This window comes from Triplophysa dalaica, chromosome 20 (genome assembly GCF_015846415.1).
Source record: "Triplophysa dalaica isolate WHDGS20190420 chromosome 20, ASM1584641v1, whole genome shotgun sequence".
NCBI lineage: Eukaryota > Metazoa > Chordata > Actinopteri > Cypriniformes > Nemacheilidae > Triplophysa > Triplophysa dalaica.
The window spans coordinates 18,960,657-18,986,474 of record NC_079561.1 but is presented as its reverse complement, the minus strand read 5'-3'; the positions used below and the strand labels follow the sequence as shown (position 1 = coordinate 18,986,474).

General features: G+C 36.1%; 4 protein-coding genes across 7 annotated transcripts; all 4 read right to left on the bottom strand.

The window, feature by feature from the left end:
- Positions 1–61: 61 nt before the first annotated feature.
- LOC130409592 (zinc finger protein 91-like) lies at positions 62–13,244 on the bottom strand. The gene is made up of 17 exons (XM_056733633.1): positions 13,183–13,244; positions 12,774–12,938; positions 12,297–12,468; positions 11,682–12,169; positions 11,431–11,602; positions 10,754–11,297; positions 10,557–10,569; positions 9,944–9,988; positions 9,036–9,195; positions 8,812–8,883; positions 8,083–8,613; positions 3,392–3,465; positions 2,982–3,146; positions 2,505–2,676; positions 1,866–2,377; positions 998–1,169; positions 62–864 (listed from the first exon to the last, which is right to left on the bottom strand). The coding sequence occupies exons 2-17, from the start codon at positions 12,936–12,938 to the stop codon at positions 317–319; spliced, it is 4,005 nt and encodes a 1,334-aa protein (XP_056589611.1). The 5' UTR covers positions 13,183–13,244; the 3' UTR covers positions 62–316.
- Positions 7,051–9,966, bottom strand: LOC130409650 (gastrula zinc finger protein XlCGF49.1-like). Of its 3 annotated transcripts, none has more exons than XM_056733734.1 (4): positions 9,502–9,966; positions 9,036–9,195; positions 8,812–8,883; positions 7,051–8,613 (listed from the first exon to the last, which is right to left on the bottom strand). In XM_056733734.1, the coding sequence occupies exons 2-4, from the start codon at positions 9,082–9,084 to the stop codon at positions 8,063–8,065; spliced, it is 672 nt and encodes a 223-aa protein (XP_056589712.1). In that variant the 5' UTR covers positions 9,085–9,195; positions 9,502–9,966; the 3' UTR covers positions 7,051–8,062. The 3 variants fall into 3 exon arrangements, with proteins under 3 accessions (XP_056589712.1, XP_056589711.1, XP_056589710.1); XM_056733733.1 differs by having other exon boundaries at positions 9,036–9,616; positions 9,824–9,963; XM_056733732.1 differs by having other exon boundaries at positions 9,036–9,966.
- A 2,133-nt stretch (positions 13,245–15,377) lies between the features above and the next one.
- On the bottom strand, positions 15,378–19,280 carry LOC130408757 (zinc finger protein 675-like). 2 transcript variants are annotated; one of them, XM_056732157.1, is made up of 5 exons: positions 19,220–19,280; positions 18,596–18,760; positions 17,463–17,622; positions 17,239–17,310; positions 15,378–17,058 (listed from the first exon to the last, which is right to left on the bottom strand). In XM_056732157.1, the coding sequence occupies exons 2-5, from the start codon at positions 18,758–18,760 to the stop codon at positions 16,436–16,438; spliced, it is 1,020 nt and encodes a 339-aa protein (XP_056588135.1). In that variant the 5' UTR covers positions 19,220–19,280; the 3' UTR covers positions 15,378–16,435. The 2 variants fall into 2 exon arrangements, with proteins under 2 accessions (XP_056588135.1, XP_056588136.1); XM_056732158.1 differs by having other exon boundaries at positions 18,596–18,739; positions 19,220–19,247.
- A 3,293-nt stretch (positions 19,281–22,573) lies between these two features.
- LOC130408756 (gastrula zinc finger protein XlCGF8.2DB-like) lies at positions 22,574–24,779 on the bottom strand. Its single transcript, XM_056732156.1, has 4 exons — positions 24,746–24,779; positions 24,327–24,491; positions 24,057–24,228; positions 22,574–23,950 (listed from the first exon to the last, which is right to left on the bottom strand). Exons 2-4 carry the CDS (start codon positions 24,489–24,491, stop codon positions 23,139–23,141), a joined length of 1,149 nt encoding a protein of 382 aa, XP_056588134.1. The 5' UTR covers positions 24,746–24,779; the 3' UTR covers positions 22,574–23,138.
- Between the last annotated feature and the right edge of the window lie 1,039 nt (positions 24,780–25,818).

The following is a 25,818-nucleotide window of genomic DNA, read 5'->3' as shown; positions in this document are numbered from 1 at the left end:
AATTCTTATTAATACTTGAAACATATTTGCATCCACTCACATGGCAGATCGTCGAAATGTCTCATTGTGTAATAACATGTTTTATTTCAGACTTTAAATCAGATGAGCTGTATCTCTTCAAACACTTTCTTCATCACTAAACAAACAATTCAACTTTACAAAATCACAAAAACTTTCATTTATTGACCTCTGGTGGCCCTTGTCATGAACCCACTGATAAAATAAATTCATGTTAACATTACTGCAAAATCGGTTTTTGCTAAATAATTACACTGTTTGAAACAAATCATTCAGTGAAGGTCAAAGACAAACTTCATCACAAATAATTTTTACACGTTTTTCCAGAAAATCTCAGGGATCTTCTGATAGTTTCATGTGGATAAAGTTTATAACACTTCTTCCTGTGAGTCTCAAGACGTGTCGAATCTTTAAAACTCCGTCCACATGAGGAGCAGTGGTGAGATTTCTCTCCATTGTGAAGTCTCATGTGGTCTTTAAGGTGGTCTTTACGAGTAAAGGTCCTTCCACACTGCTCACATCTATAAGATCTTTCTCCAGTGTGAATATTCATGTGTCTCTTAAGGTGGAAGTTACTAGTGAAGGTCATCCCACACTGATCACATGTGTACGGCCGTTCTCCAGTGTGAATTCTCATGTGCCTAGTAAGTTTGGATTTATGAGCGAAGATCTTTCCACAGTGAGGGCAGGAGGAAGATTGTTTGTCTGTTGTTATTTGAGATTTTGTTTGTGGGAAATTCGTCTCCGTGTTCGAGCAGCTCACAGATTCTACTCCAGTTATGAGATGATGAGGTTTTTCCTCAATTTCATTTGGTTCTGAACTTTCCTCTTTCACCTCCATTAGGTCTAAAATGAACAGAGAAAATCATTATGATCAATATCATTGAGTACAGAAATGCACTGAGCACTTCTGAAAGTATAACAATAGTGTTCATGTTTTTATATAATCACTGGTTAAATATAAAGGGAAGACACATACTAGAATAAATCACATCATCTTCATCTGTTTGTTCTTCTTTGATTTGTGTCTTCAGCTCCATCTCACAGTCCAGCAGCTTCACTGATGTCTTCTGCTCTTCATTACAGACAGAAAGCAGAAGATCTGGAGATGTTTGATCAGTGAAGTCACAGAGAGAAACACCACATACATCCTGAAAATAACATCACAACAAACACAGAATAACATTCAGAGATTAGATATATTTAAACTGGTATGAAGACCAATGTAACATCTATAGATATAATAATGTTTTGGGAGACCTACTCAAAAGTGAATGGGCAACAAATTCCTACTACTCTTAATACTTGAATATTTGCATCCACAAAACTGATAATAACTTATCAGTTAACACAGACACTTTAACTTTACAAGATTACAAAACTGCGCTAACATTTTATTTATTAACCTCTTGTTGTCCAACAAGTACTGTAGCTCTTGTCAGAACCACTGATAAAATGAATTTAAAATTCAGAAAAATATTAATATTCTCACTTTTAAAAATAAAAGTGCTACACAATGCCATCGAAGAATATTTTTTGTCTTTATGGTTCCCTAAAAAAAACGTTAACTTCCACAGAACCTTGTAACCTTTTATGGTGGAAAAGGATTGTACAGACTATAAAAAGGTATAAAAGAAGATGTTCTTTTAAAAACCTTTGATTTAAAATGTTCTTTGAAAAAACTCAAATGTTTCTTTCAAAGCATCGCTGTGAAGAACCCTTTAAGAACCGTTATTTATAAGAGTGTACAAAATGCCTTTGCTGAACTATTACATTGTTTTATAAGAAACATTCAGTGAAGGTCAAAGACCATCTCCATCACTAGTCCTTTTAACATGTTAGCCTACTTCAGAAGATCTCAGGGATCTTCTTATCCGAACGCTTTCACGTAGATGAACTTGGCTCTCTTGACAAAACTTTCTGTGAGTCTCAAGACGTGTTGAATCTTTAAAACTCTGTCCACATGAGGAGCAGTGGTGAGATTGCTCTCCATTGTGAAGTCTCATGTGGTCTTTAAGGTGGTCTTTACGAGTAAAGGTCCTTCCACACTGGTCACATCTATAAGATCTTTCTCCAGTGTGAATTTTCATGTGTCTCTTAAGGTGGCAGTTACTAGTGAAGGTCATCCCACACTGATCACATGTGTACGGTCGTTCTCCAGTGTGAATTCTCATGTGCCTACTAAGTGTGGATTTACGAGTGAAGATCTTTCCACACTGAGGGCAGGAGGGAGATTGTTCGTCTGTTGCTATCTGACTATTTTTTGATGTGAAATTTTGTTCAGTTTCTGCTACAATTATGAGATGATGAGGTTTTTCCTCCATTTCCTTCGATTCTGAACTTTCCTCCTCCATCAGGTCTAAGATGAACAGAGAAAATCATTATGATCAATATCACGGAGTACAAAAATGCACGGAGCACTTCTGAAATCACAACAATAGTGCTCATGTCTTTATTTCATTATTGTTAAAAGGGAAGATACACACCTGAATAAATCACATCATCTTCATCTGTTTGTTTTTCTGTGATTTCTGTCTTCAGCTCCATCGCACAGTCCAGCAGCTTCACTGATGTCTTCTGCTCTTCATTACAGACAGAAAGCAGAAGATCTGGAGATGTTTGATCAGTGAAGTCACAGAGAGAAACACCACATACATCCTGAAAATAACATCACAACAAACACAGAATAAAATTCAGAGCTTAAACACATTTAAACTAGTATGAAGACTAATGTTACAATTTTAGATATCATACACATGTGAAACAGTCCAAGGGTGAGAAAATTATGAGAGAAGTTACATTTTTGGGAGAAATACTCAACAAAAAATGACCAGCAAATAAAAATCTTAATCGAGCACAAATTTGTTTGACACTCAAGAGGAAAACGTCAAGTCCACAGCAAGAACAATGAGACATACATTAATTCATGTAAAAGATGAAATGAATGTTTAATGTGTCCAAACCTTTCTGTTGAGTTGGTCTCTCTCTCTGAGTTTTGTCTCCAGTAACTTCACCTCTTTCTTCAGCTGACAGATTTCTGTCATCAAATCATCAATATCCAGCATAGACAGATCAGTTCCTACTGATTTACAGCACATCACATCCACCTGCACCATCATGACAGACATCTGAACAAAACATAGAAGAATATTCACACTCATAAAGCGCAAATTACAATATGATTATAACGTTACATGAGAGCGGCTTTCATGATTACTTTTCATAACTAAAATAACTAAACGAGACTACAGAAGTAACTCATCTCATGATTTGAAAGTGTACGGAAAATAAACAGTAATAGCTTACTGCAATAAACAAAAAATAGACACAAATATGAATCGCATAAATAAAGAAAAACATAAACAACACTTACAGCTGTTGAAGCTGCGAGTTGCTCTTCGCGCGCTGTTTTCTGTGACACGTGCTGCGTTTGCGCCACCTGCTGGACTGGAGGATGACGCGTCCTTCGCAATAGTTACCCACTCATCATTTCTTTTGTTAACATTTTATATTTCGATCATTTTTCAATAAAATAGTGTGGTCAAGGATAGGCCGTTTTTTACCCTAATACAGTAATAATCATTTTGATGATTGGTTTTAACATGACCTCATCTTATCTGACTAATGTTGGTCTTTCTACTAAAATAATAAACACAATTGACTGGTTTTCACAGACAAATTTCTATAAACACGGGCCTTAAATTTAAGAAATTGTTTCAATCTAATATTTTGTAATACTATTAAATTGAATAAACGTTAATGACAACATATTGTAAACCTAAATGCTTGCAGCGATCTGTTCAGATCACTAAACCAGCAGTGCAGACTGAGAGACAACAGAAGAGACATGTAAACACAGACTTCTCAAAGTAAAGCAGCTTTTTCACATTATTCATAAACCGATCTGCTTACGAAAATCAAGTCAATTGCTTCTGAATGCCTCAAATTTATCCTTTGATATTCAAACGTTTGCTTTCACCAGTGTTGTACCTGAACGCGTTCATTGAACGATAGTTCATGAACGCGTTCATATTTTGGGCGAACGTGAACTGAACGTGCTGTATTACTGCCTGATGAACGTTACTGTGAACTCGTTCATTCTGGTGTATGTGAACGCATGCTCTCTCAGGTTAACTTCGTTCAATAGGGTGCCAGATTTCTATAGAGCCTTCCAGGCGAAATCCCGGCTAAAACACACCGTAAACGGGTCTTAATATGTAGCGGAAAAACACCCAATCTGGCAACACCAGCCACCAGTGTCGCACCGCCGTCCGCCGCATGCGTGACGCGTCATCAAAACAAAAAAAAGGCATGGAGGCGACAGCAGCATGTTTGCAAGGAGTATGATCATTTAAAATAATTTTATGACAAGGTCGGTGAGAATGGGAGAAATCTCACTTTTCTGTTCAAACTTTGCCCGCCGGCTTTCAAAAAGAAAATCCGCACTTCAGTTACATGTGGACAATGGAAATTTATTAAAATTGAAAAACGTTTGCACCTTAATGATTACTGTCCTGTTTTAATAATTCCTCATTAAAAAAGACAATCAAGCAGCACGTTTTTCCTCATGTTTTTGAGAGTGTACTGTAGGGTTGAAAGCTGCAGCTGCTACTAGTGTGGAGTGATGGACAGCAACAAAGCATTAAAGCAACAATGGGGAAATGCTGTCCCCTCAATGATAATGTAAACCCTGGTTGGATAAGGATTCAAAATTGGATATGAAGATGAAATCTGACGCATAGCTTCATTTTAAAACTGATAAAATAATTGCTGTCTGTGATTCTACTGTATATGGGCTGTGGCAATAATTTTGAAAAATAATAGCTCGCATCAACATAGGGAAAAAAAGAACTATGAACTAGTTCATTTTTGGAACTTAGTGAACTTAGTTCACTATTTTGAAGTTTGAACTATGAACTGAACTAGTTCATTTTAAAATTTGTGAACTGAACTTTGAACTAGTTCATGTAGAACGTGAACTTTCCCAACACTGGCTTTCACTAACATGGTTTTGGCATATCCTCAGTTTGCCTCATTGTGTGATGACTGGTTTGATTTGAGACTGCAGACTTTGAGTTAGATTATCTTTTCAAAACATGTTGGTCATCAGTAAAAACAAACACAATTCAACTAACACAAACCTTTTATTCAATGGCCTCCGGTTGCCAAATACTTTAAAAAAGGAAATTCAAGTAGCACTTGTCAGGAACTCACAGTTTTTTTAAATAAAAAAAATACTATTGTCAAATTAACATTACCACATAACATTTTTATGAATAAAACACCAAATGGCATCACCTAGGGCATATTGTTTACATATTTGTCGGACTATTTGTCTTATTAATGCTGAAGTTACAATATTTGATATTAAATGCTAAACCTAAACCACATGTCACCAGTCTGAGTGCAGCTATGACACGTCAGAGGGGATCTGGCCCTCCCGGTTGAGCCTGGTTTCTCCCGAGGTTTTTTTCTCCATTAATCAATCATTGGAGTTTGGGTTCCTCGCCACAGCAGGGCAGTGTTGGCCTGCTCACCGGGAGACTGCATTCATTCATCTATTTATTTATTTAGAAATTAGATATTATTTATTAGAATGATCTTACTCGTTGTATAAACACCATGCACTATGCTGTGTTTTAACTTTTCTGTTTTTCCTGTTTGCCCCTGTAACGCTGCTTTGAAACAATACACATTGTGAAAAGCGCTATATAAATAAACTTGAATTGAATTGAAACTTGAATATTTAAGTAAAAAAAATGATTGTATGTGCATTACATAAAAAAACATAAAAACTTAACACTTAAGGTTTTTCATATTGACTGTATTCCTTAAAAATGTATTTCTGATCATCAGCCTCCTCCTACACTTTAGTATTGAAAAGCCATTCTCCAAATTACAATTAGCTTTTCAGGATAGGCCTTTTCCATCTCTTTTGACATTTGGAAAGCCATGGCCTTTTAGCAAACAAGGTCCAAAGAAACAAACAAAAAGTTTGTGTATTCGAAAGGGATATACAGTATATAGGCTACATGACATATTGGACATATGACTGAGCCTAACATTTTAAACCTCTACCTCTGTCCCAGCAGACCTTCATCCTCTGCTGCAAATTAATTATCATACATGGTGTAGTGTACTGAAAAGCATTACACAATTTTTTCCAAAATTAAGACCAATTTAGTAGTTTCAGGAATTAAAAGAGTCTCCATTAATAATGACTACATCAGAAACTGTTGCAAATAAAGCTGATATGCAAAGTCATTTTTTCAGAAAATCAAATAAAGGTAGATTTGGAAAAAGGAAGATACAGAGAAGGAACAAAAAATAGGCTCAATACTGCCTTCAAAATTTGCAATGTGATCAAATACAGATGCACAACACAATTTTGGTAAAATAACACTTTAAAATAACAGTTACAAACATCTCAATAAATCTACGGTTTATGTAACAAAGATACCCGAGATGAGAATATATTTTTAATATTATAGTACAAAAATAGTGTTATTTATTTAACATATTTATATCCTTAATTAAATAATTAATTTATAGCGTTTACAGTTTTATAAACACATAAATTAAATAATACAATTTTAGGATTTTTATCCCACACTTTATACACTGATGCAGATTTAAGTCGTCTGTGAAAAACACCTCTGATTTATAACGTTGTTTTACAGTCAAAAACCTTAAGCTTCCCGGCCGTTTCCATGGAGACTCTTGAAATCTGTGATTCATTGACAATGTCTTCATGTTGTTTCTGTGAACGAGCGTTAACTCTGTGTATCTTGCAGGAAGTTGATGAACTTATAATTATCCGTTTTTTTGGACCGACATGATCAGGGTAAGCAGGTTTTGGGTTAATCAACCGAAGGTTCCGGGTTAAGTTAAACCTGCTTTCTTGAATAGGCTACACCCCGATGAGAAATCTAGCCACATTGTACAATAAAAACAAACAACGCTATATGCTGTGTTGTTGAGCACAGTAGGCAAAAAAATGAAATCTAAGATGCGTTTTTTTTATTTACAAAAAAGTCCAGCCATCATATGTCAAGTGATCAAGGAACACACACACACACACAAACATTTAAACCCAAGTACTTTTCTCAAGTAATACAGATTTTGACTTAATTCATAAACATCTCAATTTATGAAAATCCAGTTCACTTGCTTCTAAATGCCTCAAATTAAACCTTTAATATTTAAATATTTGGATCCACTCACCTGGCAAAGTGGAAAATCCTTAAAGTGCCTCATTGTGTTATAACAGGTTTGATTTCAGACTGTGAATCAGATGAGCTGTATCTCCTCAACACTTTGTGGCCCCGTTTACACTGCCAGTTAAATGTGACCCAATTCCGATTTTTTCATCCAATGTGACACAGATCGGATTTGACCCACCATAGTGTAGACTGGAGAAAAAGGCATGCATTCGGATATTTCGAGATCATTTACAGGCCTTATTCATACGTGGAAATAGATCAGATATAAATCAGATACTGTCTGTGTCAATGTGACTGTCATAAACAGGCGGTCTGTACGTCATTAAAACAGCAATCATTTGGCACTTGTCCGCAGTTTTATAACGTATGATCAGGAGGAAGAACGTGTGGATGCGGTAAAATGAAAGACATTAAACAATTTGATTAAACAATCAAAGCATATGCGCAGACTGCAATGATGTCTCTTTTCCTCCTTCGCCTCAAAATCATATTTATGTCATATATCTCAGAGCTAACATCAAGCACATTTTGCGTTCGTCCATCATGGCTAGATAGTATTCTTGGCTCAGGCTGCGTTCATGGATGCGCGATGTTTCAAATCAGAATTGAGCATCAAGACCTGCAAGTGTAAACGGGGCCTTTGACCATCAGTAAGAACAAACGCTTCTACTTTACAAGATCACAAAACCTCACATTCGGTTGCCAAACAAGTAGCCCTCGCCAGGAGCCCACTTATAAAAAAAAAAAAATGATAAAATATTAACTTTCCTCAAAAAAACATTAAGAATTAGCATCGCTTGAAAATAAACATTCAGTTAAAGTCAAAGACAAATTCCGTCACTTGTAACTCTCAGGGATCTTCTGATCTGAACAGTTTCATGTGGATGAACTTTCCAGCACTTCTTCCTGTGAGTCTCAAGATGTTTTGATTGTTTAAAACTCTGTCCACATGAGGTGCAGTTGAAAGCTTTCTCTCCTGGGTGACGTCTCATGTGAGCCTGAAGGATGTGTTGATACAAGAAGCACTTTCCACACAGGTCACACCTGTAAGGCTTTGTATGAACTTCCTTGTGCACATTAAGGTTGTCTTTACGAACAAAGGTCTTTCCATACTGGTCACATTTAAAAGATCTTTCTCCGATGTGCATTTGTATGTGCCTGTTGAGGTGGTGTTTATGAATGTAGGTCATTCCACACTGCTCACATGCGTAAGGCCGTTCTCCAGTGTGACTTCTTATGTGCTTATTAAGATCAGATTTACGAGTGAAGCTCTTTCCACACTGAGGGCAGGCACTTGAATCTTTGTCTGCTGCTCTCCCAGAGTTTTTTAAGGAGAAATTCTTCGCAACCTCCCAGCTACCCAGAGATTCTCCTATAGGGAAGAATTGATGGTGTTCCTCTATTTCATTTGGTTTATGTTTAATATGACATAAAAAATGCAATGTGCACTTCTGAACAAATCCAACACAGGACTTACAAACTAGTCAGGCAGCCAGGTGTACGTCCAGCTGGTGCAATCACCCCATATCTTTGTGTCATTACTGGTTAAGCAGTAAGGAAAGATACATACCTGGATACATCATATCACATCCATCTGTTTGTTGTCCTGATTCTGTCATTTCTGTTTTCACCTTCATCAGATCTAAAATGAGCAGAGAAAATCATTATGAACAATATTATGACAATATGCAAAGTGCAATAAGAACGTCTGCAACTATACTGATGTGTTCACATGTTTGTAGTATTATCGGTTAAACACTATGGGCGAAAACATATCTGAATTAATCAAATCACCTTTTTCTGTCTGTACTTCCGCTTCTGTGATTTGTGTTTTCAGCTCCATCTCACAGTCCAGCAGCTTCACTGATCTCTTCTGCTCTTCATTACAGACAGAAAGCAGAAGATCTGGAGATGTTTGATCAGTGAAGTCACAGAGAGAAACACCACAGACATCCTGAAAATAACATCACAACAAACACAGAATAACATTCAGAGATTAGATACATTTAAAGGGGTCGTATGTCGCGAATACATGTTTCTCTGTGTCTTTGGTGTGTTATAGTTGCCCATGCGTGCATTAGACCCGTAAAATTGCAAAAATGAAACTGTGGGAACAAAAGATGCATTCTATCTAAAAGCAAATGCTCACCTAGACCTGCCTGAAACACCTCGTGTACCCACACTCCCACAAATCTACCTCAGTTCATGGTATGATTTGACTAAGACTGCCAAAATGTATACGCAAGTAAGGTGAGCGCACTTGTCAGTACTATTGCAGAGAAACCTGATGTTCCAAATATGGTCAAAGGCGTCACATTTCCATCACACGCTTGCAGTATTCGACCAATCACTACGCACTGGTTGACTAGATCTGACTGTAAGAAAATAATGATACAAGTATTTATTTAAAGTATTGAATAGTTAAAGACTCAAAAAAAAAAACTATAGAGGTTAAAAATGCAAATCAAAACCCTGATCGACACAAATCTGATATTTGAACAGCAAGTTTGATCTACAGCACTTAAAACAATAACAGTTGTCTGACAGACAGTCATTCATGTAAAGATAAAATGTGTCCAAACCTTTCTGTTGAGTTGGTCTCTCTCTCTGAGTTTTGTTTCCAGTAACTTCACCTCTTTCTTCAGCTGACAGATTTCTGTCATCAAATCATCAATATCCAGCATAGACAGATCAGTTCCTACTGATTTACAGCACATCACATCCACCTGCACCATCATGACGGACATCTGAACACAACATAGAAGAATATTCACACTCATACAACGCAAAAACATCATTACAATATGATGAAATATGAGAGGAGCAAATTTGAAAAAAAAAACGTCAATTAAAATTAACAAGCTAAGGAAGCCATGGAAAAATACAAACATGAGTGCCAAAAAATGGTGAAAAGCAAATAACACAAAACTTACTGCAGGTAAAATTGTGAACAGCTGATTCTTCCCGTGCGGTCTTATGTAACGCGTGCTGCGTTTGCGCCACCTGCTGGACTGAAGCGAGACGCTGCTTACCATTTACTCATCTCTATGATTTACAGTTGTTCGATTTTGTTTATTTTTGTCATATTTTTCATAAATGTCACTGTAGACAACTGTAAGTGGTTTTATTCACATTTTAGAAAAAAAATCTTATAATAGAGTACCAGGAATTTCCACCTATCACTCAAGACTAAATTCTTATTAATACTTGAAACATATTTGCATCCACTCACATGGCAGATCGTCGAAATGTCTCATTGTGTAATAACATGTTTTATTTCAGACTTTAAATCAGATGAGCTGTATCTCTTCAAACACTTTCTTCATCACTAAACAAACAATTCAACTTTACAAAATCACAAAAACTTTCATTTATTGACCTCTGGTGGCCCTTGTCATGAACCCACTGATAAAATAAATTCATGTTAACATTACTGCAAAATGTGTTTTTGCTAAATAATTACACTGTTTGAAACAAATCATTCAGTGAAGGTCAAAGACAAACTTCATCACAAATAATTTTTACACGTTTTTCCCGAAAATCTCAGGGATCTTCTGATAGTTTCATGTGGATAAAGTTTATAACACTTCTTCCTGTGAGTCTCAAGACATGTCGAATCTTTAAAACTCCGTCCACATGAGGAGCAGTGGTGAGATTTCTCTCCATTGTGTTCTCTCATGTGGTCTTTAAGGTGGTCTTTACGAGTAAAGGTCCTTCCACACTGGTCACATCTATAAGATCTTTCTCCAGTGTGGATATTCATGTGTCGCTTAAGGTGGAAGTTACTAGTGAAGGTCATCCCACACTGATCACATATGTACGGCCGTTCTCCAGTGTGAATTCTCATGTGCCTAGTAAGTTTGGATTTATGAGCGAAGATCTTTCCACACTGAGGGCAGGAGGGAGATTGTTTGTCTGTTGCAATCTGTCTAATGTTTGATGTGAAATTTTGATCAGTGTTCAAGCAGCTCAGAGATTCTTCTTCAATTATGAGATGATGAGGTTTTTCCTCCATTTCATTCATTCCTGAACTTTCCTCCTTCACCTTCATCAGGTCTAAAATGAACAGAGAAAATCATTATGATCAATATCACAAAGTACAAAAAAGCGCTCAGCACTTCTGAAAGTATAACAATAGTGTTCATGTTTTTATATCATCACTGGTTCACCACTAAGGGAAGACACATACTAGCATAAATCACATCATCTTCATCTGTTTGTTCTTCTTTGATTTGTGTCTTCAGCTCCATCTCACAGTCCAGCAGCTTCACTGATGTCTTCTGCTCTTCATTACAGACAGAAAGCAGAAGATCTGGAGATGTTTGATCAGTGAAGTCACAGAGAGAAACACCACATACATCCTGAAAATAACATCACAACAAACACAGAATAACATTCAGAGCTTAAACACATTTAAACTGGTATGAAGACCAATGTTACATTTATAGATGAGGAGGAGTGGTGAGATTTCTCTTCTGTGTGACGTCTCATGTGAGCTTGAAGCATGGCTTTATGAAAGAACATCATTCCACACAGATGACATCCGTAAGGTTTTTCTCCAGTGTGATCTCTCATGTGGTCTTTAAGGTGGACTTTACAAGTAAAGGTCCTTCCACACTGGTCACATCTATAAGATCTTTCTTTGATGTGAATTTTTAAATGTCTCTTAAGGTGGCAGTTACTAATAAAGGTCTTTCCACACTGATCACATGTGTACGGCCGTTCTCCAGTGTGAATTCTCATGTGCCTAGTAAGTTTGGATTTATGATTGAAGATCTTTCCACACTGAGGGCAGGAGGAAGATTGTTTGTCTTTTGCTATCGGACTATTTTTTGGTGAGAATTTCTGTTCCGATTCTTCTCCAATTTTGAGATGATGACTTTTTTCCTCAATTTCATTCAATTCTGAACTTTCCTCCTCCATCAGGTCTACGATGAACAGAGAAAATCATTATGATCAATACCACATAGTACAAAAATGCACGGAGCACTTCTGAAATCACAACAATAGTGCTCATGTCTTTATTTCATTATTGTTAAAAGGGAAGATACACACCTGAATAAAATACATCATCTTCATCTGTTTGTTCTTCTTTGATTTGTGTCTTCAGCTCCATCTCACAGTCAGGCAGCTTCACTGATGTCTTCTGCTCTTCATTACAGACAGAAAGCAGAAGATCTGGAGATGTTTGATCAGTGAAGTCACAGAGAGAAACACCACATACATCCTGAAAATAACATCACAACAAACACAGAATAAAATTCAGAGCTTAAACACATTTAAACTAGTATGAAGACTAATGTTACAATTTTAGATATCATACACATGTGAAACAGTCCAAGGGTGAGAAAATTATGAGAGAAGTTACATTTTTGGGAGAAATACTCAACAAAAAATGACCAGCAAATAAAAATCTTAATCGAGCACAAATTTGTTTGACACTCAAGAGGAAAACGTCAAGTCCACAGCAAGAACAATGCGACATACATTAATTCATGTAAAAGATGAAATGAATGTTTAATGTGTCCAAACCTTTCTGTTGAGTTGGTCTCTCTCTCTGAGTTTTGTCTCCAGTAACTTCACCTCTTTCTTCAGCTGACAGATTTCTGTCATCAAATCATCAATATCCAGCATAGACAGATCAGTTCCTACTGATTTACAGCACATCACATCCACCTGCACCATCATGACGGACATCTGAACACAACATAGAAGAATATTCACACTCATAAAGCGCAAATTACAATATGATTATAACGTTACATGAGAGCGGCTTTCGTGATTATTTTTCATAACTAAAATAACTAAACGAGACTACAGAAGTAACTCATCTCATGATTTGAAAGTTTACGGAAAAGAAACAGTAATAGCTTACTGCAATAAACAAAAAAAGACACAAATATGAATCGCATAAGTAAAGAAAAACATAAACAACACTTACAGCTGTTGAAGCTGCGAGTTGCTCTTCGCGCGCTGTTTTCTGTAACACGTGCTACGTTTGCGCCACCTGCTGGACTGGAGGATGACGCGTCCTTCGCAATAGTTACCCACTCATCATTTCTTTTGTTAACATTTTATATTTCGATCATGTTTCAATAAAAGTCATAGTGTGGTCAAGGATAGGCCGTTTTTTACCCTAATACAGTAATAATCATTTTGATGATTGGTTTTAACATGACCTCATCTTATCTGACTAATGTTGGTCTTTCTACTAAAATAATAAACACAATTGACTGGTTTTCACGGACAAATTTCTATAAACACGGGCCTTAAATTTAAGAAATTGTTTCAATCTAATATTTTGTAATACTATTAAATTGAATAAACGTTAATGACAACATATTGTGAACCTATATGCTTTCAGCGATCTGTTCAGATCACTAAACCAGCAGTGCAGACTGAGAGACAACAGAAGAGACATGTAAACACAGACTTCTCAAAGTAAAGCAGCTTTTTCACATTATTCATAAACCGATCTGCTTACGAAAATCAAGTCAATTGCTTCTGAATGCCTCAAATTTATCCTTTGATATTCAAACGTTTGCTTTCACTAACATGGTTTTGGCATATCCTCAGTTTGCCTCAATGTGTGATGACTGGTTTGATTTGAGACTGCAGACTTTGAGTTAGATTATCTTTTCAAAACATGTTGGTCATCAGTAAAAACAAACACAATTCAACTAACACAAACCTTTTATTCAATGGCCTCCGGTTGCCAAATACTTTTAAAAAGGAAATTCAAGTAGCACTTGTCAGGAACTCAGTTTTTTTAAATAAAAAAAATACTATTGTCAAATTAACATTACCAAATAAAACATTTTTATGAATAAAACCCCAAATGGCATCACCTAGGGCATATTGTTTACATATTTAATAAATAAATAAATGTTTCTGCATTACATAAAAAAATATAAAAACTTAAGACTTAAGGTTTTTCATATTGACTGTATTCCTTAAAAATGTATTTCTGATCATCAGCCTCCTCCTACACTTTAGTATTGAAAAGCCATTCTCCAAATTACAATTAGCTTTTCAGGATAGGCCTTTTCCATCTCTTTTGACATTTGGAAAGCCATGGCCTTTTAGCAAACAAGGTCCAAAGAAACAAACAAAAAGTTTGTGTATTCGAAAGGGATATACAGTATATAGGCTACATGACATATTGGACATATGACTGAGCCTAACATTTTAAACCTCTACCTCTGTCCCAGCAGACCTTCATCCTCTGCTGCAAATTAATTATCATACATGGTGTAGTGTACTGAAAAGCATTACACAATTTTTTCCAAAATTAAGACCAATTTAGTAGTTTCTAGAATTAAAAGAGTCTCCATTAATAATGACTACTTCAGGAGCTTTTGCAAATAAAGCTGATATGCAAAGTCATTTTTTCAGAAAATCAAATAAAGGTAGATTTGGAAAAAGGAAGGTACAGAGAAGGAACAAAAATTAGGCTCAATACTGCCTTCAAAATTTGCAATGTGATCAAATACAGATGCACAACACAATTTTGGTAAAATAACACTTTAAAATAACAATTACAAACATCTCAATAAATCTACGGTTTATGTAACAAAGATACCCGAGATGAGTATATATTTTTAATATATTAGTTCAAAACTAGTGCATATATTTAACATATTTATATCATTAATTAAATAATTAATTTATAGCGTTTATAGTTTTATAAACACATAATTTAAATAATAAAATTTTTGGATTTTTATCCCACACTTTATACACTGATGCAGATTTAAGTCGTCTGTGAAAAACACCTCTGATTTATAACGTTGTTTTACAGTCAAAAACCTTAAGCTTCCCGGCCGTTTCCATGGAGACTCTTGAAATCTGTGATTCATTGACAATGTCTTCATGTTGTTTCTGTGAACGAGCGTTAACTCTGTGTATCTTGCAGGAAGTTGATGAACTTATAATTATCCGTTTTTTTGAACCGACATGATCAGGGTAAGCAGGTTTTGGGTTAATCAACCGAAGGTTCCGGGTTAAGTTAAACCTGCTTTCTTGAATAGGCTACACCCCGATGAGAAATCTAGCCACATTGTACAATAAAAACAAACAAAGCTATATGATGTGTTGTTGAGCACAGTAGGCACAAAAATGAAATTTAGACACATCTAAGATGCGTTTTTTTTATTTACAAAAAAGTCCAGCCATCATATGTCAAGTGATCAAGGAACACACACACACACAAACATTTAAACCCAAGTACTTTTCTCAAGTAATACAGATTTTGACTTAATTCATAAACATCTCAATTTATGAAAATCCAGTTCACTTGCTTCTAAATGCCTCAAATTAAACCTTTAATATTTAAATATTTGGATCCACTCACCTGGCAAAGTGGAAAATCCTTAAAGTGCCTCATTGTGTTATAACAGGTTTGATTTCAGACTGTGAATCAGATGAGCTGTATCTCCTCAAAACTTTGTGGCCCCGTTTACACTGCCAGTTAAATGTGACCCAATTCCGATTTTTTTCTCCAATGTGACACAGATCGGATTTGACCCACCATAGTGTAAACTGGAGAAAAAGGCATACATTTGGATATTTCGAGATCATTTACAGGCCTTATTCATACGTGGAAATAGATCAGATATAAATCAGATACTGTCTGTGTCAATGTGACTGTCAAAAACAGGCAGATCGGATTTTCTGAGGCATTGCGGTCTGTACGTCATTAAAACAGCAACCATTTGGCACTTGTCTGCAGTTTTATAAGATATGATCAGGAGGAAGAACGTGTGGATGCGGTAAAATGAAAGACATTAAACAATTTTCTAAAACAATCAAAGCATATGCGCAGACTGCAATGATGTCTCTTTTCCTCATTTGCCTCAAAATCATATTAATGTTTGGTGAACTTGTCTCGGAGCTAACATCAAGCACATTTTGTGTTCGTCCATCATGGCTAGATAGTATTCTTGGCTCAGGCTGCGTTCATGCATGCGCGAACAGAATTGAGCATCAAGACCTGCAAGTGTAAACGGGGCCTTTGACCATCAGTAAGAACAAACGCTTCTACTTTACAAGATCACAAAACCTCACATTCGGTTGCCAAACAAGTAGCCCTCGCCAGGAGCCCACTTATAAAAAAAAAAAATTGATAAAATATTAACTTTCCTCAAAAAAACATTAAGAATTAGCATCGCTTGAAAATAAACATTCAGTTAAAGTCAAAGACAAATTCCGTCACTTGTAACTCTCAGGGATCTTCTGATCTGAACAGTTTCATGTGGATGAACTTTCCAGCACTTCTTCCTGTGAGTCTCAAGATGTTTTGATTGTTTAAAACTCTGTCCACATGAGGTGCAGTTGAAAGCTTTCTCTCCTGGGTGACGTCTCATGTGAGCCTGAAGGATGTGTTGATACAAGAAGCACTTTCCACACAGGTCACACCTGTAAGGCTTTGTATGAACTTCCTTGTGCACATTAAGGTTGTCTTTACGAACAAAGGTCTTTCCACACTGGTCACATTTAAAAGATCTTTCTCCGATGTGCATTTGTATGTGCCTGTTGAGGTGGTGTTTATGAATGTAGGTCATTCCACACTGCTCACATGCGTAAGGCCGTTCTCCAGTGTGACTTCTTATGTGCTTATTAAGATCAGATTTACGAGTGAAGCTCTTTCCACACTGAGGGCAGGCACGTGAATCTTTGTCTGCTGCTCTCCCAGAGTTTTTTAAGGAGAAATTCTTCGCAACCTCCCAGCTACCCAGAGATTCTCCTATAGGGAAGAATTGATGGTGTTCCTCTATTTCATTTGGTTCCAATCTTTCCTCCTTCACCTCCATCAGGTCTAAAAATGAACAAAGAAAATCATTATGTTTAATATGACATAAAAAATGCAATGTGCACTTCTGAACAAATCCAACACAGGACTTACAAACTAGTCAGGCAGCCAGGTGTACGTCCAGCTGGTGCAATCACCCCATATCTTTGTGTCATTACTGGTTAAGCAGTAAGGAAAGATACATACCTGGATACATCATATCACATCCATCTGTTTGTTGTCCTGATTCTGTCATTTCTGTTTTCACCTTCATGAGATCTAAAATGAGCAGAGAAAATCATTATGAACAATATTATGACATTACGCAAAGTGCAATAAGAACGTCTGCAACTATACTGATGTGTTCACATGTTTGTAGTATTATCGGTTAAACACTATGGGCGAAAACATATCTGAATTAATCAAATCACCTTTTTCTGTCTGTACTTCTGCTTCTGTGATTTGTGTCTTCAGCTCCATCTCACAGTCCAGCAGCTTCACTGATGTCTTCTGCTCTTCATTACAGACAGAAAGTGGAAGATCTGGAGACGTTTGATTAGTGAAGTCACAGAGAGAAACACCACAGACATCCTGAAAATAACATCACAACAAACACAGAATAACATTCAGAGATAATATATATTTTAAGGGGTCGTATGGCGCGAATACATGTTTCTCTGTGTCTTTGGTGTGTTATAAGTTGCCCATGCGTGCATTAGACCCGTAAAATTGCACAAAATGAAACTGTGGGAACAAAATGTGCATTCTATCTAAAAGCAAATGCTCACCTAGACCTGCCTGAAACGCCTCGTGTACCCACACTCCCACAAATCTACCTCAGTTCATGATATGATTTGACTAAGACTGCCAAAATGTTTACGCAAGTAAGGTGAGCGCACCTGTCAGTACTATTGCAGAGAAACCAGATGTTCCAAATATGGTCCAAATACATTTCCTTCACAAGCTTGCAGTATTCGACCAATCACTACATCACTACGCACTGGTTGACTAGCCAATCACAGTACACCTCGCTTTTAAGACAGATGAACTTTGTTAAAAATCTGAAAGTTTCAGTGAGTTCAGAAAGGGGGGCCAAAGAGGAGATTTCAACATGCACGGTTTGTGGAAAATACAGCGTTTTTGAACCTTAAGTCCTGCATATACATATTGCATTACATCTAAAACCAACGATAATATTCGTTTTAGCTGTATCCTATGACACTTTAAACTAGTATGAAGACCAATGTTACATTTATATATATCATAGTGTGTAATAAATAAATGTTCTTTTGTGTTTCACTGACTATACAGTCATATGGTTGAGAAACAATCTGACTGTAAGAAAATAATGACACAAGTATTTATTTAAAGCATTGTATAGTTAAAGACTCAAAATAAAATATTTAATCAAAAAATCAAAAACGCAAATCAAAACCTCGATCCATACAAATCTGATATTTGTTTGATCCTTAAAGTGAAAACAGCAAGTTTGATCTACAGCACTTAAAACAATAACAGTTGTCTGACAGACAGTCATTCATGTAAAGATAAAATGTGTCCAAACCTTTCTGTTGAGTTGGTCTCTCTCTCTGAGTTTTGTCTCCAGTAACTTCACCTCTTTCTTCAGCTGACAGATTTCTGTCATCAAATCATCAATATCCAGCATAGACAGATCAGTTCCTACTGATTTACAGCACATCACATCCACCTGCACCATCATGACAGACATCTGAACAAAACAGCATATAATCTTCAAACTCAAAACCCCATTTTAATGTGCTCATACACGAGAGAAGCTCTGTTAAATAAAGGTTTTTTGACAACAGAAGTTATTTTATCTGAAATCATTTTACGATCTAAAGATTTGATAGCGTTCGGTAAAAACAGGAAGTTATAGTAAGTGAGAAAACAAACAGTCTGTGAAAAGACATTTTTGTAATTCAATGTTTTTAGCATAACATATATCAACATTATCATGTAAAGAGCATAATGTGAAAATATAACATCGATATTTTTATTATTGACTGAATGTCACGGCAAGGATTTAAATGATAATGAAATGAATGGTTAAAATCGAACTTTGTTGCTGGTGATATCTCAGTTACACTCTGATACTTTTGTCTGTTTTCACAGACTGGTTCACAGATATAAATCATATAAAAAAAATAAAAACAAACACGACACTAACTGCGGTTCATACGCGAACTGCACCTTCCTCCTTGACCTGTTGTTTGTATGTGACGTGTTGCGTTAGCGCCACCTGCAGACCTGGAGTGAGACGCAGCGTCTGCTTGACAACAGTCGTTTACCATAGTTACCCGCTCTTCCGCTGTGGTTCACTATTTCACTTGCTTCTGAATGACTTATTAAAACTGTTTAACGTTTAAAAATGTGCATTCACTAACCTGAAAAAGTGAGTTGCTCATTGTGTAATAACAGTTGTTTTGACTGCAGACTGTGAATCAGATGAACTAAATCTACTCAGAATGCGTTGGCCATCATAACGCTTTAATTATTAAACGCCAAACTGCACACACCCTTTATTCTTCGGATTCTGGTAGCCCAACAGTTTCATAAAATGTTGGTAAAAATGTAGGCAAAACGTTGCTGAAATAAAATACCTAAAAATTTAATTTACTAAATTTGGCAAGGCAAGTTTATTTATATAGCACATTTCATACACAAGTGCAATTCAAAGTGCTTTACATAAAATGATTGACAGAAAGAAATAAAAAGTATCTTTAAAATGCAAAGATTTAAGATCACAAAAACTTTAGATTTTAAGAAACAATAAAACAGCAATAAAATTGATTAAAAATGTGAGTGTATATATAAAAAGAATAAGAGCAAAATAAGAATAAATTAGAAATAAACGTGCAGTTGATGTAAACCAGCACAGTGCTCAGGTTGCTCTTACATCAGACCCAGATCCCAGACATATTAGATATGGTTTATATTTTTTAACAAAAGTCTGTGTAGACAAGCTTTTCTACATGTAAGCGCTGTAATATGTGTCTCGCATGAAGACACGTAATGTTCAGCATGAAGACACCAGTTCTGACAGATCTAGATTACAATTAGGTCTTGAATAATTCAAGCTAAGAAAATGTGGAAATGCTAAATGTTATAATTCAGTTTGTTTTATTAAATTTTGGAGAATATTATATGAATTTATGAAAGATGCCAATTTTGTCGGTTAATATAATAGTTGAGGAGTGCATTTAAATCTCTTCAAAGTGCAAAACCAGCAGTGCACAGAAAAAAAAATTCAGCACAAGTAATTTCACAACATAAATAATTTCACTTAAGCCTTGTATCTGAAACCAGACCATAATGTTGAAACATTTATTTTGAGTGGCTCATTGTAAGTTTGAATCCAGACTGTGAATCAGATGAGCTGTATCTACTCAAAACTCTTTGATCATCGATAACTAGGAACTTTAAGATCCTAAAACCGCATTTTCGCTGAATTGTTACATATTACATGTTCTCTGAATGTTTGATTTGTCAAACTAGGACAAACTTCACTAGTAATTTTAACATGTTACTTCAGATGATCTCAAGGATCTTCAGGTCTGAACAGTTCTCCAAGATTGAACTGTACAACACTTCTCCATGTAAATGTAAATGTCATGTGAATCTAAAGATGTCTAGATTTTGGAAAGCTCGCCCACTTGAGGAGCACGGGTAAGAATTCTGTCCAGTATGAAATTTGTGGTGCTGTTTTAATTGGTCAGATGTTGTGCAGTGTGTGTTTTCCTCGTATGATCTTTACATTTGGAGGATTGTGAGAAGAACTTTCAACAGATGGAACAGACATGAGGCTTCACACCTGTATTAATCTTCATGTGCTTCTTCAGGTCAATTGAAGTAATGAAAGTTTAACTGCACTGTTCACACTGAAATGATCTCACTCTAGAATGATAGAGAAGATGATCTCTCAGATTATATGCCCTGGCACCTACCCACTCTGTTTGCACCACCTGCTGGTCTGGAGGATGACGCACCCTTTACAGTAGTTGCCACCCATAATTTCCCAGATTTGAATTTTTTTATTTCGATCATATGTTATAGTGTGGTCAAACAAAGTGACAATCATATTAATGATTGGTTTTGACATGACAATTAACATCCAAAAACCAAATCCAGTTACTAATGTTGTTCTATATGTATCTTAAACACTTTTGAATGGTTTCACAGACAGGGTGAAACAAAACCTGACTAAAATGCAAGATCCAGCTGTCTTAACTAAAAATAACTTGCAATGACATATATAATGTGATGTTATTTACCATGGAATATTTAAAATATCTCCTTAAATAATACTACTTAACTAGGCTTAGACCTGGTTTAAGCTAAGCCCTGTCTGTGAACTTTGGCCTTAAAGTTAAGAAATTGCAACATTGTTAATACAATGTAGTTGAATGAACGTTAATCACAACATAATGAGAACTGACATGCGCGCATCAATCTGTTTTGTCTATTTAATCATTTAGAACGATAACAGAGGAGTGCATTTAAAACTCTTCAAAGCACAAAACCAGCGGTGCAGAGACAACAGCAGAACATTTCGTAAATAACTTCTCAAAGTAATGCAGCTTTTCAAATAATTCAGATCTGCTTGTGATCATCAAGTCAATTGCTTCTGAATGCCTCAAATTTATCCAAACGTTTGCTTTCATTAACACGGTTTTTAACACTCATTGTGTGTTTTTGTCAGTTACCTACTGAATTAAACCCAAAATTGCTGAATTAACATTCAAATGTTTTTGCAGAATTACTATTCCACTCGTAAGAAAACATTGAGTAAATGTCAAAGACAAACTCCATCACTAGTAATTTAACATGTTCATGCAGAAGATCTCAGGGATCTTCTGATCTGCACATGTCTATGAACTTTGCTCTCTTTGTAAAACTTCTCAATGTGTTTTCTGTTGTATTGTTTCACATTTCCAAGTCGAAGGATAGAAGGCTTCTGCCAAATGCATAAATTAAAATTTCCAAGATGTACAGTGGTTTTGCCACATTCGAAGGACATGAGATTTCACACCTGTCTGTTTTTCTAATGCTTTTTAAGATCTCAAGAGAGTCTTGAGAAAGTCTTTTCACAGAAGGTACAAATATAAGGCTTCAAACCTGTATGAATCTTCATGTGGCATTGCCCAACCTAAAGCTCTACTGGGCACAGGCCCCCATTACTTTTTTCTATCACTTCATACTCAACATGAACATTAACATGGTTTAAGCACAAAAAATGGTTTAATGAAAGCAGAGAGAATTTTTTTGTGTACATTTCTGCTTTCTTCGATGTTACACATAGATAACAGAAGAACAAGTAGATCTTTTCAAGAATTGATAATTTCACTATTTCAAGAAACCATTTACGGCCACAACTGCAATAAAGAGCATATTTAATTTAAAAAACATGGTTACCAACTAATTTTACGTTATATTTCGGACATATTTTTACTTGTGGTGGTCAATTATACTTTTTTCACAGATAAGTGAGGTCAAAACTTTTAAGAAATTGTGCAACACAACATGTTATAATTCAGATAATTTTATTATTTCTTAATGATATATATCCCTTTTTTCTTTTTTTCAATATGAAGTTAAAACAGCTTGACCCAGCTGACTTGTCACTCTTTAAGTCACCATGAAATAAAACAGGAAAATTCTAAGAGTTTAAAACAGTGTTGCAGTGATTATTATAAATGATTTATCCATAAACCATCATTTTTTTAAAATTCATTTGCACCAATTTACAAAAGCAAATCAAAAAGGGAAAGGTTAAATAAAGCGTTTCACTCTGATAAACATCACGATATGGAAAATATGTCAATCTCAACTTCTGTTTCTTGGTGCCTTTAGTATAAAAGAAATTGCCTTCACTAACCTGAAAAACATAACAGTTGTTTTGACTGCAGACTGTGAATCAGATGAACTGTATCTTCTCAGAATTTGTTAACAATCATAACACTTTAACAAAATTAGATCCCAAAACTGTACAAACGCCTTTTTCTTCGGACAATATATACTATAAGATATAAACATTGCTGAAATAACATAAATTCGAAATAAAAAATTAGATTGGCTACATTACTAGATCAGCCATCCCAGACATGAAGCTTCATATGTCGTCTCAGGTTATTTGCTGAAATAAATGTTTTATTGCACTGTTCACACTGAAATTTTACTCCAGAATGTAGGAGAAGATGCTCTTTCAGATTCACTGTCCATGCAAAACTCTTTCCACATTGCTCACAAATGTACGGCTTTTCTCCAGTGTGAACTCTCTTGTGCGAAGTAAGGTCTTCTTTACGAATGAAGTTTTTTCCACACTGCTCACATTTATAAGGCTTTTCTCCAGTGTGTATTTTAATGTGCCTCTTAAGATGGTATTCACGACGGAAGGTCGTTCCACACTGATAACATTTGTAAGAACGTTCTGTAGAGTGAATTGTTATGTGCTTTTCAAGGTCATAGATATAAAAAAAAATCTTTCCACACTGATGACATTTGTAAGGCTTTTCTCCAGTGTGAACTTTCATGTGCGAATTAAGGTCTTCTTTACGAATGAAGTTTTTTCCACACTGCTCACATTTATAAGGCTTTTCTCCAGTGTGAATTCTCATGTGCCTCTTAAGGTGGTATTCACGACGGAAGGTCTTTCCACACTGATAACATATGCAAGATCGTTCTCTAGAGTGAATTGTGAGGTGCTTTTCAAGGTTGTAGTAATAAGTAAAGATCTTTCCACACTGAGGCCATGTACAAGAATATTTGACTGTTGCACTTTGAGACTTTTGGGGTGAGAAATCATCACTGTTTAAGCAGCTCAGAGATTCTTCTTCAGTTTTGAAATGAGTTTTCTCCATTACATTTGGTTCTGATTTCTCCTCCTTCACTTCCATCAGGTCTAAAATGAACACAGAAAATCATTATGATCAATTTGACACAGTAACAAATAAATGCACTGACCACTTCTAAAAACAATGCTGATAGTGTTTGTGTCAGACACACACCTGAATAAAATACATCATCTTCATCTGTTTGTTCTTCTTTGATTTGTGTCTTCAGCTCCATCTCACAGTCCAGCAGCTTCAATGATGTCTTCTGCTCTTCATTACAGACAGAAAGCAGAAGATCTGGAGATGTTTGATCAGTGAAGTCACAGAGAGAAACACCACATACATCCTGAAAATAACATACATTTCAGTGCTTTGATACATTTAATCTAGTTTGAAGACCAATGTTACATGTATAGATATCATACACATGACATGTGTCCAAACCTTTCTGTTGAGTTGGTCTCTCTCTCTGAGTTTTGTCTCCAGTAACTTCACCTCTTTCTTCAGCTGACAGATTTCTGTCATCAAATCATCAATATCCAGCATAGACAGATCAGTTCCTACTGATTTACAGCACATCACATCCACCTGCACCATCATCATGGACATCTGAACAAAACATAGAAGAATATTCACACTCATAAAGCGCAAAGAAAACATTAACGCTATAAAACGACGAGTGCAGTCTTGTTAAATGAGGAAAAACGTTTCTTACCACAGAATGAACTCAATCTAAAACATTTATTATCTCAAGATTTTAAAACGTCAGATAAAATAATTAAGTTACAGTATACGAGAAATCAAACACATACATAAATCGCGTATATAATAATGAAGAACACAACACATCTCTAGGTACGTACTGTTGGTTTAGATGCCTTTTCTTCACGGTCTGTTTTCTATGTAACGTGATGCGCTCGCGCCACCTTCTGGACTGAGAGCGACACGCAGCGTCTACTTGACAACAATCGTTTAACTCAGTGACCCACTTATCTCTTTTGTTTAAAATTATATTCATTTAATTTTTTTGTCATGCTTTTAAATGACAGTCAGTTTGAACAAATGTAAAGTTTTTACAGACGAGAAGAAATTAAAATGACTAACCGGTATTTATTTTATTGCAATCTTTTTCATTAGAATTATTTTCAGCTGTTTGTCTATTCCTGCCCCTTTGTGTATTTATTTGTCCTTTTTGTTTGTGCGTTACGCTGTTATTTGTGCTGTTTCCATTCTTGTACTGTATATTTGAGCAATAAAAAAATCACACCAGGTTTGACAGACATTGTCATTTAAAAATCTAAAACACTCATAAACCCATGTTGCTCCAGGGGGATTGTCCCTGTAATAAGTGCACTGTAAGTCGCTTTGGATAAAAGCGTCTGCCAAATGACTAAATGTAAATGTAAATGTCATAAACAAGTCTCAAATACTAAAAGATAACTAAATGTTGCACGAGATTATTCCATTCCATTCCATTTTCTACCGCTGATCCGAACTACCTCGGGTCACGGGGAGCCTGTGCCTATCTCAGGAGTCATCGGGCATCAAGGCAGGATACACCCTGGATGGAGTGCCAACCCATCGCAGGGCACTCACACTCACTCATTCACTCACGCACTCACACCCTACGGACAATTTTCCAGAGATGCCAATCAACCTACCATGCATGTCTTTGGACCAGGGGAGGAAACCGGAGTACCCGGAGGAAACCCCCGAGGCACGGGGAGAACATGCAAACTCCACACACACACAAGTCGGAAGCGGGAATCGAACCCCCAACCCTGGATGTGTGAGGCGAACGTGCTAACCACTAAGCCACCGTGCCCCCCGCACGAGATTATAATTCTGTTAATATGACAAAATAAAATAAAATATACCATGATTTTGACTGCTTGACAGCATTATGGCCAACATCTCCGGTGTATATAAACCAACA